This window comes from Anomaloglossus baeobatrachus, chromosome 6, assembly GCF_048569485.1.
Source record: "Anomaloglossus baeobatrachus isolate aAnoBae1 chromosome 6, aAnoBae1.hap1, whole genome shotgun sequence".
NCBI classification, from domain to species: Eukaryota; Metazoa; Chordata; class Amphibia; order Anura; family Aromobatidae; genus Anomaloglossus; species Anomaloglossus baeobatrachus.
Window position 1 is genome coordinate 490,565,160 of NC_134358.1, and position 15,541 is coordinate 490,580,700.

At 47.5% G+C, this 15,541-nt stretch overlaps 1 protein-coding gene across 1 annotated transcript in view; it reads left to right on the forward strand.

Moving 5' to 3' along the window:
* The window catches only part of OXSR1 (oxidative stress responsive kinase 1), a 158,639-nt gene that overhangs the window by 113,304 nt on the left and 29,794 nt on the right, over positions 1 to 15,541 (forward strand). Inside the window, exons 8-10 of the mRNA XM_075315401.1 lie at positions 396 to 529; positions 3,076 to 3,124; positions 5,729 to 5,794. Of these exons, the coding sequence (XP_075171516.1) occupies positions 396 to 529; positions 3,076 to 3,124; positions 5,729 to 5,794 (249 nt within the window). The remainder of the gene's footprint in view (positions 1 to 395; positions 530 to 3,075; positions 3,125 to 5,728; positions 5,795 to 15,541) is intronic.

Genomic DNA, 15,541 nt, shown 5'->3' on the forward strand with positions numbered 1-15,541 from the left:
CGCACACACACCATTTTTTTTTCTTAAATGTGTACATCCTCTGTCAGTAATGTTCCTTCAGGAAAACCTGTTGGAAATTGTCAGTGATTATCACTATGAATAGATCTTGAAGCCTCTCTGAGCTTTTCCAAGGAGATGATTCTGTTAATTAGATCTTCCAATTTTCGGTGTACTTTCACTGCCAGTAAACTCTGCTGTTTGCTCTGCAGTTATCCTGATTTGAGCTCTTTCTTCGTTTTTCCATTGATGTATTGATGCTTTCAGATACATCAGTCACTTACAGGTTGTGTTCTTCTGCCTTACTTTTGTTTTGCTAGTTTTAAATCAGTAAATTGCCACGATCGTCCCTTTATGCTAATAGTTGTGTGGTTTTTCCTGTCCCCCTCCTATAACAGGTATTAATGCTAACACTCCAGAATGATCCCCCGACTCTAGAGACTGGTGTACAGGATAAGGAGATGCTGAAGAAATATGGGAAATCCTTTAGGAAGATGATTTCTTCGTGCCTTCAAAAAGACCCAGAGAAAAGGTATAAACTTGCATGTCTTTATATTGGAATTGGGATGAGGGGCAAGAACCCATGAAATGGCTGTCTGCAGATGGGAGTTTATTCATTTAGACAAGAGTTTGGTATACTTCTATCCAGTGATGATGAGCGAGCTTTACCATGCTCAGTACTCGTAACTAGTGATGAGCGAGTATTACCATGGTTGGGTGCTCTGTACTTGTAACTAGTGATGAGTAAGCACTTCCATGCTCTGTACTCGTAAGTAGTCATATGCGAGTATTACCGTGCTCAGTACTCGTAACTAGTGATGAGTGAGCACTACCATGCTCAGGTGCTCGGTACTCATAACTAGTGATGAGTGAGCACTACCATGCTCGGGTGCTCGGTACTCATAACTAGTGATGAGAGGGCTCGCTACTCGTAACTAGTGATAAGCGGGCACTACCATGCTCGGGTGCTCGTTACTTGTAACGAGCAGTTGGATGCTTGGATGGGCATGACTGTAGAACAAGAGTATAATAAAAGTCAATGGCTTACCTGGAAAAATGCTTGCGTTGCCCATTGATTTCCATTATACTCGGGTACTCAAGTCACGCCCATTTGAGCGTCCAACTACTCGTTACGAGTACCGGACACCCGAGCATGGTAGTGCTAGCTCATCACTACTCATATCCTTAAGGCACTGGAATATGAGCAAGTTCATGTGGACTCTCATTCCGAATTATCTGCCATCATAAGCATTACTTCTTGGTGTGAATGGATCAGTGACTGAATCAGTAAATGAGCATAAAGGCGCTAGATGCTCGTTAATGGGCCGAAATTGTCTAGTCTAAATGGGTTTTTGCAAGGGATGACTTACAAGGTACTTACCTCCAATTGATGGCACTCGAGTCAATGTTTCTTTTTCTGAGTGAGAGCTAATTTGCATATCTTTTTTTCCCCGGGAGCATTACGTGGCTTATAACACTCCCTAAATCATCTGGTGGTCTGCAGAAGTAGAAATAGTACTTTAAATGTTTATGCATCTACTGACTATATGTGAATGTACACATTGAGCAAGTCCATGTTTGTTTGCAAGTATGTATGTGTTTATGCTTGCATCTGAAGAGGCCATGTTTGCAGTGAATGTGCATGTATATGCATGTCTGTACTGTATGTAGGGAGAGTACTTCTCTGGATTATATGAAGGTTGAGTACCTGTGTGTCCATTTATTTATGTGTAAGTGCGTTTAGATTGTGATGGGGTTCCTCACTCGCCTTGCTGTTTGATGTAGCACACAGGGACGCTTTCGTTTCAGAATCCAACCAGTTTAGTAAAGCACACACAAACCGCTTCTTCAAGGACATAACCTCAGCCTTTCTTTGGCTTCACAGAGCATAACAAGGTTTCAGTCTTTTTCATTTGCAGTACGCCCGCGCAGGTTTGGATACATTTCTCCAAAGTATCCCAGTGGAGGTATCTCACACTCCACTCACTGACCCCAGTCAGTAGACACAACAGCTCTCTGAGGTGAAATCCTGGAGACATCGCAGCCTCCACACTCTGACCATGTGTCAAACAAACAGACACCATTTTAACTATATGAGACTCTTCCATGGGTGGAGGTATGTGGATAGCCAGCCCCCTCCTGTCTCTCCAGCGATCCATAAAGCCTGAATAAGCCTCATGGCACTAAAAGTACCAGAGCGGATATTCCGGTTTATACTACCTTCGTGATATATACTCTCCGCCATGTTGCAGATATGACCTGGTGACAGGTCCCATTTAAAAAGTGTCTAGTTTTTGCTGTTTTATTTTATTGCCTTTGTTCCCCTGAATTATTTTTTTAAAATCCACCATTTTGGTTCCAGAGATACCGGCTTTTGTATTCAGTGCAAGTTTTTATAGTTTTTACCAGGGAGGTATAGGTTACAGAATAATAACGCAGAGCAGCCTAAAGACCTGTCCCCGGATAATACCGTGAGCCACGCCCCCTTTATAAAGACCATAAAATTGAGTACTTCATAAAATGATCCAGATTTCTAGAAGCATGTGGTTGATTAAAAAGAAACCCCAGAATACTAAAGAGCAGTGGGACTATAATAAGAACAAAAGGCCATTTTGACCTAGTCTTAAATTAGAGTTGACATTCAGAAAACCCTGGTCCAGTGGCCATGTGTGGTAGTCCGACCAGAGCACTGCGAACGTCCTACCACCTGTGGCATCCCTGAACCCTTTATAATTAATAGGCCTCATAACATCATTATTTTGTGGCGTGACCTATTAATCAGAAGTGGTGCTATGGGTGTTGCAGTTAGTAAGATGTTCGGCCGGCAGCCATGGACGACTGACATGACCTTCAGACCAGGCTTCTGGGAATTCATCCTGCTCCTTGAACAGTGGTCACACCTGACTCCTCTTATTGGCCATGTGTAACGTTATTTACTGTTATGAACTATGTAGAGTCGTGCATTGTTACCGTTCATACTAATTCCGGGTGATGACCCCTGGGCGACCACTGCCCGCTAGTTTCACGTGTGGTTTAGCGGGGATGAGTTTCTCTAATAGTACTTCTTGCTTTTTATAGGCCAACAGCAGCAGAACTTCTGAAGCACAAGTTCTTCCAGAAAGCGAAGGTACGTAATGTGTTTATATAGGGGAAGATTCTGCGGATCGCTCAGCCATAAGCGCGTAGCTATAATTACCCTGAACTGTGAACAGACTGAGATTTGCTTTTATTGCATCCAACCTGACAGCATCCCCGTATTCACAGAGGATGAGCCATATATCACCGCTATTCCAGGAAAAACACAAACTCCGGCTCTTGACAATGCGTCTTACATCGTTTGAAGCGAACATACATTAGCATATTTATTTTATTTATTTTTGTCAGTTTAATCATTTTTGCTTTTTATTAACTCTTTAAGAACCAAGCTTATTTCCCTTTTTTCTTTTTCATTTTTCATTTTATCTCTCCTCCTCTTTCATTCATAGCTGAATAAAAGCTTTATTTTTGCAGGGCAAGTGGTAGATTTAAACCACTCTTTGCCATACAATCTACTGAAAAATGGAGTGTTTTGAATTTTTTTTTATATATTATTATTATTATTATTATTATTATTATTATTATTATTATTATTTTTTATTTATTTTACAACGCTTAACTGGTTAAAGGAAACAAGATGTTTATAAAAAAAAAAAAATTAAATAAATAATATCCAAATATTTAGTTTGTGTTGACATTTTCTGAGGCCAATAACAAGAACTAATTTTTCCATTGAAAGTTCCAAGGAGATGCTGTGAAGAATGGCAATTCTGACTTTTCGATTTAAATTTTCATTTTTTATTTCTGGTCAATTAATTTTTACGTTTTTATAGATTTGACTTTTAATGTCACCACAATACCAAATATGCTTATGTCTTAGGGTGCTTTCACACATCAGTTGTTTGCCATCAGGCACAATCCGGCAAAAAAACTGATACGACGGATCCGGTGAAAAAACGATCAGTTGCATCGGTTTTTCCATCAGTTCTTCAGCTTTTTGACGGATACGTTGTGATACTGAGCATGCTCAGTTAAAAAAAAACTGATCCGGTGGCCGTATTAGTTGTTTTGCTGCATTACGCTGCATCCGGCGTCCATAGGCTTCTATTATAAAACACGCGCGATACGGTTTTTCGCCGGAGACAAAAAATGTTCCCCTCAGCGTTCCATCCGGCTGCCGGACAAGCAAATTTTTTACCGGATCCGGCGAAAGCCAGATGGAACGCAATGCCATCCGACACAATCCGGCGCTAATAGAAGTCTATGGGGGAAAAAACGTTTTTTTCAGGTTTTTTGCCGGATTGTGCCTGATGTCAAAAAACTGATGTGTGAAAGCAGCCTTAATTACTTTTTTTTTTTCCAGATTAGGAAAATGAAGAATTGTAATGAATTGGGGGAATGGGTTGTTTTCTTTTGTTTCCATTTCCCAAAAAAAAGTTTTTGGTTTTTTGTTTTTTTATCACATTTGACTTTTTTTTTTCATGTTCTTCTAGAGGATCTGAACCAACTGTCATTTGATCACTTGTTCTGCAATATGCCACCACTTAGCTCCCAATTAAATGGCTTGATCAGATTGTTAGCGTTAAGGTACCGTCACACTAAGCAACATCGCTAGCAACATCGCTGCTAAGGCACAACTTGCTAGCGATGTTGCTTAGTGTGACATCCAGCAACAACCCGGCCCCTGCTGTGAGGTCGCTGGTTGTTGCTGAATGTCCTGGACCATTTTTTAGTTGTTGCTCTCCCGCTGTGAAGCACAGATTGCTGTGTGTGACAGCGACAGAGCAACAACTAAATGTGCAGGCAGCAGGAGCCGGCTTCTGCGGACGCTTGTAACCACGGTAAACAGCGGGTAACCAAGAAGCCCTTCCCTTGGTTACCCGATATTTACCTTCGTTACCAGCGTCCGCCGCTCTCCGCTGTCAGTGCCGGCTCCTGCTCCCTGCATTCCTAGCCACAGTACACATCGGGTTAATTACCCGATGTGTACTTCAGCTACATGTGCACAGAGCAGGAGCCGGCACTGACAGCTGAGAGCGGCGGACGCTGGTAACGAAGGTAAATATCGGGTAACCAAGGGAAGGGCTTCTTGGTTACCCGATGTTTACCGTGGTTACCAGCGTCCGCAGAAGCCGGCTCCTGCTGCCTGCACACGTAGCAGAGTACACATCGGGTAATTAACCCGATGTGTACTGTGGCTAGGTGTGCAGGGAGCCAGCGCTAAGCGGTGTGCGCTGGTAACCAAGGTAAATATCAGGTTGGTTACCCGAGATTTACCTTAGTTACCAAGCGCAGCATGCTTCCACGTGTAGCGACGCTCCAGCGATCCCTGCCAGGTCAGGTTGCTGGTGGGATCGCTGGAGCGTCGCTTAGTGTGACATCTCACCAGCGACCTCCTAGCAACTTACCAGCGATCCCTATCAGGTTGTATCGTTGTTGGGATCGCTGGTAAGTTGTTTAGTGTGACTGGGCCTTTAGTCGCTGATGTTTTAAACAGGTGCTGGCTGTATAACACAGCTGTCACATGCTGTGTTTGGATCTGAGCACGCCCAATACATCTGTAAGCGATTGTTGATTATCTCAGAAGGGATGTAATTCCTGAAATTCATTTGCCGGGATCTTAGGTTATGATTGTCATGTTCTTTCTACAATGTATTTTATTCACCAATCTCTGATCAATTGTTCCCCTCCACAGAATAAAGAGTTCTTACACGAGAAGTTGCTCCAGAAGGCCCCCAGCATCACGGAGAGAGCAAAAAAGGTGAGCGCCTTCACTTCAGAAATGAAAGCCTTAATTCACCTTCAGCTGAGTGTAGGTATATCAGGCAGTAGATTTATTTGGCTATTCGGTCTCATTACCACTAATATTTAAGCAAATCTGTCACCACTTTTAATAAAACAAACGGCTTCATTTACGAAATAGATCTTCTATCTGATGTGGCCAGTGTACATAATATGCAAATCCATTTCAGAATGACGGTATAAACCTTAAATGAAAGTGTGTCATATTGTGAGTCCGACTAGCTGAAAGTACAATTTAATATACAGTCAATCATAAAGCGTGTCCACACAGTCTTTTTGCCAAGTTTTTAAAGCAAAAACGTTTTGATGAGTTTTTGGAGAGTTTTCACTCAGTTTTTTTCTTTAAAACCTTAAAAAAACTTTGTTTGCACATACTCTTACATGATTTTCAAAGTAAGTATGCCTCATCAGGTAGAAGAGATCCATTAAAGGGAACCTGTCACCACTTTTTTGGCGTATAAGCTGCGGCCACTACCACCAGGCTCTTACAGCATTCTAACATGCTGTATATAAGAGCCCAGGCCGCTGTGACAACATAAAACACACTTTATAATACTTACCTAACTGTCGCTCTGTGGTGGAATAGGGCCTAATGGGCGTCTCCGTTGTCCGGTGTCGGCGCAGCCTCTTTTGGCCATCTTTGTTCTCCTTCTTCTCTAGCCGCGGTGCATGACTGGTCCAACGTCATCCACACTCGCTGGCATTCCGGTCCTGAGCAGGGCAGATCAAAGTATTGTAGTGCGCCTGCGCAAGACCGGCGAGTGTGTATGACGTAACCGCGTCATGCACCCAGGCATCAGAAAGAGGGCGAAGATGGCCGAAAGGGGAGGCGCCCGCTCCGGACAACGGAGACTCCCATTAGGCCCTATTCCACCACAGAGCGACCGTTAGGTTAGTATTATAAAGTGTTTTTTATGTTCTACACAGCGGCCTGGGCTCTTATATACAGCATGTTAGAATGGTGTATATAAGAGCCCACTGGTGGTGGCCGCAGCTTATAGGCCGAAAAAGTGGTGACAGGTTCCCTTTAACCCCTTCACGACCTTGGACGGATTGATCCGTCAAGGATCGTGTCCCGTTAATCCCCGCCCCCTGCCGCGGGCAGGCGGCGGCGGTCAGCACACATATCAGCTGTTTTCAACAGCTGACATGTGTGCCTGCATGTTGCGAGTGGAATCGCTTCCACTCGCAACATTTAACCCCTTAAATCTCGCTGCCAAAGTCTGGCTGCGAGATCTGTATGCGCGCGGCCATGTTTTTTACTTACCGCCGCCCCCACCGGAAGTCACGTGAGTGATCACGTGACATTCGGTGGTTGCCATCGTAGCACAAGGTCTTGTGATGACGCCTGCAGCTACGAAGTTTCACTTTCGTTTTTCCTCGGCACGGAGCAGAGGGAAACCGGAAGTGACTGAATCTGCTGTTTACAGCTGTATAGCTGTGATCAGCAGATAGATAACAGGCGATCAAAACGTAGCATCTGTGCAAAAATGGTACCATTACTGAGCCATAGATCCCGAAAAATGAAAACGCTACGTGTTTCGGAAAATGGCGCAAAACGTACGCCACTTTTATTGGACAAACTTGTGAATTTTTTTTAACCCCTTAGATACAAGTAAACCTATACATGTTTGGTGTCTACAAACTCGCACCGACCTGAGGCATCACATACATACATCAGTTTTACCATATAGTGAACACAGTGAATAAAACATCCCAAAAAGTATTGTGCCATCACACTTTTTTTGCAGTTTTTCCACACTTGGATTTTTTTTGCCGTTTTCCAGTACAATATATGGTAAAATCTATGGTTTCATTTAAAAGTACAACTCGTCCCGCAAAAAGCAAGCCCTCATATAGCAAGATTGACGGAAAAATAAAAAAGTTACGGCTCTCGGAAGAAAAGGAGCAAAAAACAAAAACGGAAAGTGCCTGGGGGCTGAAGGGGTTAAATCATGTATGCAGTTTGTATTGTGAAATCTGGCTTTCAGCTTATACAAAGGTGAATGTAATTCCTATAGAGGGTGGAAAGGAAGCGCCTGCCCTCCATCTCCAGTGCCACGGACCTCAGGATAAATTAAAGAAAATTCAACACATTTGAACCTCTTTACCCCGGATATTAAATTGTTCAGACGATTTGTCAAGATTTGCCAACAGCTAGGCTTTTTTATAGGCTTATTTGGGTACAGTGACATCAATCAGCCAGTGAACAGCTAAGATGACGCTCTGTTTTCGAATTTGATTGTCAAAGGCCATCCAGTTTTACGGTAAAACGGTTTACACGCAAAGGCCCTTAAAGGGTTATTCTTAGCATGTGTGTTCAGCAGCACACTGCTCTCCAGCCCCTTCACTTCTTTGTTGCTGGGGGGTGGGCAGGCATCCTTGAGTGACAGTTTTGGCTCAGTAGCTTCATCCTACTGCTGAGTTTTTGCTTGCCGCTGTGATACTCAGGTCAGTCAGTGCTTGTTCTGAGGTCTATACTATTATCACTTTATTTGCCTATAGAGCTAAATGAATTGGAGATCTGCTCTTGAAACTGCCAATGGTGGGACCCAAGGCTTTTGATTTTGCAGGACTGATAGCAGCAGCTCTGGATCAGGAACTGACACAGTGGAGGGAGTTGAGCAGCTTACTGCTATATAGACAACAATGGCTGGAGAGAGGCTACTGCAGTTTTAGGATTTAATTATTTTTGAATGTAACTACTATGAATACTGTCCAAACTCTGGTGGGGTGTCTCCTTGACCACGAGCTGTAAACAATGTAAGATAATAGTTATCACAGCAGAGAATGACAACGGATAAGAAAGCAAGTCAAGTGCAAACTTGCTTATTTTCATGCTATCTACTAATCAGTCCTTTCATAGCAGGAGTACCTATTTCAAGAGTAACTAAACTTTCTTTGTCGCTCCTAATTGGGAGACCCAGACAATTGGGTGTATAGCTACTGCCTCCGGAGGCCACACAAAGTACTACACCCAAAAGTGTAAGGCCCCTCCCCTTCTGGCTATACACCCCCCCGTGGGATCACGGGCTCCTCAGTTTTATGCTTTGTGCGAAGGAGGCCAGACATCCACGCATAGCTCCACTGTTTAGTCAGCAGCAGCTGCTGACTATGTCGGATGGAAGAAAAGAGGGCCCATACTAGGGCCCCCAGCATGCTCCCTTCTCACCCCACTTTCTGTCGGCGGTGTTTGTTAAGGTTGAGGTACCCATTGCGGGTACGGAGGCTGGAGCCCACATGCTGATTCCTTCCCCATCCCCATTAGGGCTCTGGGTGAAGTGGGACTTTACCGGTCTCCGGGCACTGAGGCCGTGCTCCATCCACAGCCCCTGGAGGATCTGCTGGATACGGAGCGGAGTTTTCTCAGGGACAGGACCCTGCTCCATCAAGGTACTCCGTGTCCCCGTGCTTATCGCACGCACACTGCAGCATTGCTGGGTGTGTTAGTGCGCCGGGGTAAACAGCGCTGCTGCGCTGGTGCCGTTACTCACTACAGCTCTGCTGAGTGAGGTGACTTTGTACGATCGGCCGATCCGGCCGTTGGGGTCAGTGTTTACTGGTCGCGGCTGGGATTTTTGGTGCGCCGGGGTCTTCCGCGCTGGCCGTGCATATATGACGGCCGCGCTAGATTACTACAGTCCCCGGCTTTTGCGGCCTAGTTCGTATCGTTCCCGCCCCCGGACCTGCCAGTCAGGAGGAGGGCGGGACGCTGTACAGTCCAGCAGCGTTAAGAGCTGGAGTCTGTTTTACATACTCCAGCCCTCACACTAGGCACAGGGGGACGCAGCTTCCCGCTCTTTTGTTTGGGACGCCCACGGTTCGCCCCTCTTCACAGGACGCCGGCAGCCATTCCTGCCTGCACGCTGAACTGCGGAGGGGAGGCTGGGAGACCCAGACAAGGGATTCTACGATCTCACACCCGCTTTTCAGCGGGCGGTAAGCAGCCCTCAAGGGCTCTCCCCCACTTGTGCCATAGTGTACTTTTGTATTTTGTGCTGGCAATACTTTGCACTGTACAGTCGCTGGTGGTTTTCTGCTATATACCCTCCTTAGATTTCTCAAGGAGATAACAGCATGTCGTCCGCAAAAAGCAAAAGTGCCAAGGCACGGACTTTATATGCTGCTTGTACCGCATGTGGGGCTACTTTACCGGCAGGTTCCACTGACCCCCATTGTGTGCAGTGCTCGGCCCCTGTGGCAATTGCTCAGCCGGGGCCGCTGCTAGAGGTGACCCAGGGAGAACCACCTGTAAATGCTGTCCAGGTGACAGGGACGGAGTTTGCAGCTTTTGCTGACAAATTGTCTATGACTATGTCTAAAATTCTTGAAACATTGCAGTCTAGACCAGTAACTCAGACCATGGGCACTGTTGATCCATTGCCCCCTGGTCCCCCTCAGCTGGACCACTTCCTAGCTCCGGGGGTGTCATATGCACCCCAGGGTGACGGCTCTGACTCGGACGACAGTCCCAGACAACCTAAGCGGGCTCGCTATGAGCGACCCTCAACTTCATCACACTGGTCAGGGTCCCAGCGGGACGACTCTCTGTGTGATGAGGCGGATGTAACTGATCAGGAGTCTGATGCTGGGGCCGCTCTCAATCTAGATACCCCGGATGGTGACGCCATAGTGAATGATCTTATAGCGTCCATCAAGAGGATGTTAGACATTTCTCCACCAGCTCCTCTTGCGGAGGAGGCAGCTTCACAGCAGGAGAAATTCCATTTCAGGTATCCCAAGCGTAAATTAAGCACGTTTCTGGACCACTCTGACTTTAGAGACGCAATCCAGAAACACCACGCTTATCCAGATAAGCGTTTTTCCAAACGGCTTAAAGATACACGCTATCCTTTTCCCCCTGACGTGGTCAAGGGCTGGACACAGTGTCCCAAGGTGGACCCTCCAATCTCCAGGCTTGCAGCCAGATCTCTAGTTGCAGTGGAAGATGGGGCGGCACTTAAAGATGCCACTGACAGACAGATGGAGCTCTGGTTAAAATCCATCTATGAAGCTATTGGAGCGTCGTTGGCGCCAGCATTCGCAGCCGTATGGGCACTCCAAGCTATTTCAGCTGGGCTTACACAGGTCGACACGGTCACACGTACATCTGCTCCGCAGGTGGCACCCTTGACCTCTCAAATGTCTGCATTCGCGTCTTACGCGATTAATGCTGTCCTAGACTCTACGAGCCGTACGGCGGTGGCGTCAGCCAACTCTGTGGTTTTACGCAGAGCCCTGTGGTTGAGAGAATGGAAGGCAGATTCTTCTTCCAAGAAGTGCTTAACCAGTTTGCCTTTTTCTCGTGACCGATTGTTTGGTGAGCGTTTGGATGAAATCATTAAACACTCCAAGGGTAAGGATTCATCCTTACCTCAGCCCAGACAAAACAAACCTCAACAGAGGAGGGGACAGTCTGGTTTTCGGTCCTTTCGAGGCTCAGGCAGGTCCCAATTCTACTCGTCCAAAAGGACTCAGAAGGATCAGAGGGGCTCAGATTCTTGGCGGACTCAATCACGCCCAAAAAAGCCAGCCGGAAGAACCGTTACCAAGACGGCTTCCTCATGACTCTCAGCCTCCTCTCTCCGCATCCTCGGTCGGTGGCAGGCTCTCCCGCTTTGGCGACATTTGGTTGTCACAGGTCAAAGACCGTTGGGTGAGAGACATTCTGTCTCACGGGTACAGGATAGAGTTCTGCTCTCGTCCTCCAACTCGCTTCTTCAGAACTTCCCCACCGCCCGACCGAGCCGATGCTCTGCTGCAAGCGGTGTCCGCTCTAAAGGCGGAAGGAGTGGTGACTTCTGTTCCTCTTCAGAAACAAGGTCACGGTTTTTACTCCAATTTGTTTGTGGTGCCAAAGAAAGACGGGTCGTTCCGTCCCGTCCTGGATCTAAAGCTGCCCAACAAACACGTAAAAACCAGGAGGTTCAGGATGGAATCTCTCCGCTCCGTTATCGCCTCAATGTCTCAAGGAGATTTCCTAGCATCAATAGACATCAAGGATGCTTATCTCCACGTGCCAATTGCGCCAGAGCATCAGCGTTTTCTACGCTTCGTTATAGGAAGCGAACACCTGCAGTTCGTAGCTCTACCTTTCGGGCTGGCGACAGCCCCTCGGGTCTTCACCAAGGTCATGGCAGCAGTAGTAGCAGTCCTGCACTCGCAAGGTCACTCCGTGATCCCGTATTTGGACGATCTACTTATCAAGGCACCCTCTCAAGAGGCATGCCAACACAGCCTGAACGTGGCACTGAAGACTCTCCAGAGTTTCGGGTGGATTATCAACTTTTCAAAGTCAAATCTAACCCCGACCCAATCACTAACATATCTTGGCATGGAGTTTCATACTCTCTCAGCGATAGTGAAACTTCCACTGGACAAACAGTGCTCGCTACAGATAGGGGTGCAATCTCTCCTTCAGGGCCAGTCGCACCCCTTGAGGCGCCTCATGCACTTCCTAGGGAAGATGGTAGCAGCAATGGAAGCAGTTCCTTTTGCGCAGTTTCATCTGCGTCCACTACAATGGGACATTCTCCGCCAATGGGACGGGAAGTTGACGTCCCTCGACAGGGAGGTCTCCCTCTCTCAGGCAGCCAAGGAATCTCTCCGGTGGTGGCTTCTTCCCACCTCATTGTCAAAAGGAAAGTCGTTCCTACCCCCATCCTGGGCGGTGGTCACGACAGATGCGAGTCTATCAGGGTGGGGAGCAGTGTTTCTCCACCACAGGGCTCAGGGTACGTGGACTCGGAAAGAGTCCACCCTTCAGATCAATGTTCTGGAGATCAGAGCAGTCTATCTTGCCCTACAAGCCTTCCAACAGTGGCTGGAAGGCAAGCAGATCCGAATTCAGTCGGACAACTCCACAGCGGTGGCATACATCAACCACCAAGGGGGAACACGCAGTCGGCAAGCCTTCCAGGAAGTCCGGCGGATTCTGACGTGGGTGGAAGACACGGCATCCACCATATCCGCCGTTCACATCCCAGGCGTAGAAAACTGGGAAGCAGACTTTCTCAGTCGCCAGGGCATGGACGCAGGTGAATGGTCCCTTCACCCGGACGTGTTTCAGGAGATCTGTCGCCGCTGGGGGATGCCGGACGTCGACCTGATGGCGTCACGGCACAACAACAAGGTCCCGGTTTTCATGGCACGGTCTCACGATCACCGAGCTCTGGCGGCAGACGCCTTAGTTCAAGATTGGTCGCAGTTCCGACTACCGTATGTGTTCCCACCTCTGGCATTGTTGCCCAGAGTGCTCCGCAAAATCAGGTCCGACTGCCGCCGCGCCATTCTCGTCGCTCCAGACTGGCCAAGGAGGTCGTGGTACCCGGATCTGTGGCACCTCACGGTAGGCCATCCGTGGGCACTACCAGACCGTCCAGACTTGCTGTCTCAAGGGCCGTTTTTCCATCTGAATTCTGCGGCCCTGAACCTGACTGTGTGGCCATTGAGTCCTGGATCCTAGCGGCCTCAGGTTTATCTCATGAAGAGGTTGCCACCATGAGACAGGCTAGGAAACCATCCTCCGCCATGATCTACCACAGGACGTGGAGGATATTCCTATCTTGGTGCTCGGCTCAGGGAGTTTCTCCCTGGCCTTTTGCATTGCCTACTTTTCTTTCCTTCCTGCAGTCTGGGTTGGAAAAAGGTTTGTCGCTTGGCTCCCTTAAGGGTCAAGTCTCCGCGCTATCCGTATTTTTTCAGAAACGCCTGGCGCGACTTCCTCAGGTACGCACGTTCCTGCAAGGGGTTTGTCATATCGTCCCCCCTTACAAGCGGCCATTGGAGCCCTGGGACCTGAACAAGGTTCTAATTGCTCTCCAAAAGCCGCCTTTCGAGCCTATGAAGGAGGTTTCCCTTTCTCGTCTTTCACAGAAAGTGGCCTTTCTAGTGGCGGTCACGTCTCTTCGGAGAGTGTCCGAGCTGGCGGCGTTATCATGCAGATCTCCATTCCTGGTGTTTCACCAGGACAAGGTAGTTCTGCGTCCAATTCCAGAATTTCTTCCCAAGGTGGTATCTTCCTTTCATCTCAATCAAGATATCGCTTTACCGTCTTTGTGTCCGCATCCAGTTCACCAATTTGAAAAAGGTTTGCATTTATTGGATCTGGTGAGAGCACTCGGGATCTACATTTCCCGCACGGCGCCTCTGCGCCGCTCGGATGCACTCTTTGTCCTTGTCGCTGGTCAGCGTAAAGGGTCGCAAGCTTCCAAATCCACCCTTGCGCGTTGGATCAAGGAACCAATTCTTCACACCTACCGTTCTGCTGGGCTTCCGATTCCATCAGGACTGAAAGCCCATTCTACCAGAGCCGTGGGTGCGTCCTGGGCATTACGGCACCAGGCTACGGCTCAGCAGGTGTGCCAGGCGGCTACCTGGTCGAGTCTGCACACTTTTACCAAGCATTATCAGGTGCATACCTACGCTTCGGCGGATGCCGGCCTAGGTAGACAAGTCCTTCAGGCGGCGGTGGCTCACCTGTAGGAAAGGGCTGTTTGACGGCCCTATCACGAGGTATTCTTTTACCCACCCAAGGACTGCTTTTGGACGTCCCAATTGTCTGGGTCTCCCAATTAGGAGCGACAAAGAAGAAGGGAATTTTGTTTACTTACCGTAAATTCCTTTTCTTCTAGCTCCAATTGGGAGACCCAGCACCCGCCCTGTTTTTCTTAGGAAATTTGTTTTTTTCGGGTGCACATGTTGTTCATGTTGAACAGTTCAGTTCTCCGAGGTTGTTTCTCGGGTTGAATTTGTATTTAAAACAGTTATTGGCTTTCCTCCTTCTTGCTTTTGCACTATACTGAGGAGCCCGTGATCCCACGGGGGGGTGTATAGCCAGAAGGGGAGGGGCCTTACACTTTTGGGTGTAGTACTTTGTGTGGCCTCCGGAGGCAGTAGCTATACACCCAATTGTCTGGGTCTCCCAATTGGAGCTAGAAGAAAAGGAATTTACGGTAAGTAAACAAAATTCCCTTCTTTATATATATGTTAGTACTTTAATAATTATGAACGGGTTGTAATAGCCTCTGTCCTTCCCTGAGAGGTGCCCAACTGAGCAGTCAGGAGCACACACAGAGCAGAACACACAGACAATGCTTTCTATTGAATTGTACTATGGTGCAAAGCTTGTGCAAAGTCAATATGAAGGGAGGTGCAGCGGAGACAGCTGTTACATCACCTACTGTGAGTGGTGGATCCCTATGTCATTCGCTTCGCATTGATCCTGCCTCTGGTGATAATGAACCTGCTGAAAACTGAAGGGACAGGAAGCATACATTTTAGAAGGACCAGTATGAAAATTATTAATCTTTGTTTTTAAAACAGATCATGGTTAGGGCTGAGCGGATCCGAACTGTAAAACTCCGGATCCGCACGGTTTTAAAGATTTCCGGGTGTCGGATCTGGATCCAGAATTCCGGGTGCAAGATCCGGATCCGGCACTGGGAAAATAATTGAAAAATAAAAACAGAAATAAAACAGCTTTTCATACTTGCTGAAACTCTGTGTCATGGCGGCACACTGCTTCCGGGTCGCGCATTCACTTCCTGTACTGTGCATCGTATACTCACAGCTTTCCGTGTTTTCCCCACCCACCGGCCGTCCTCTCGTCTGTGATTGGTTGTAGGCACACGCGCCCCCCAGCCTCTGACAGTATCTGCCTGCCGTGCAGTCATCGCGGCTGTCATTGTCTGCACAGCCAGCGGTC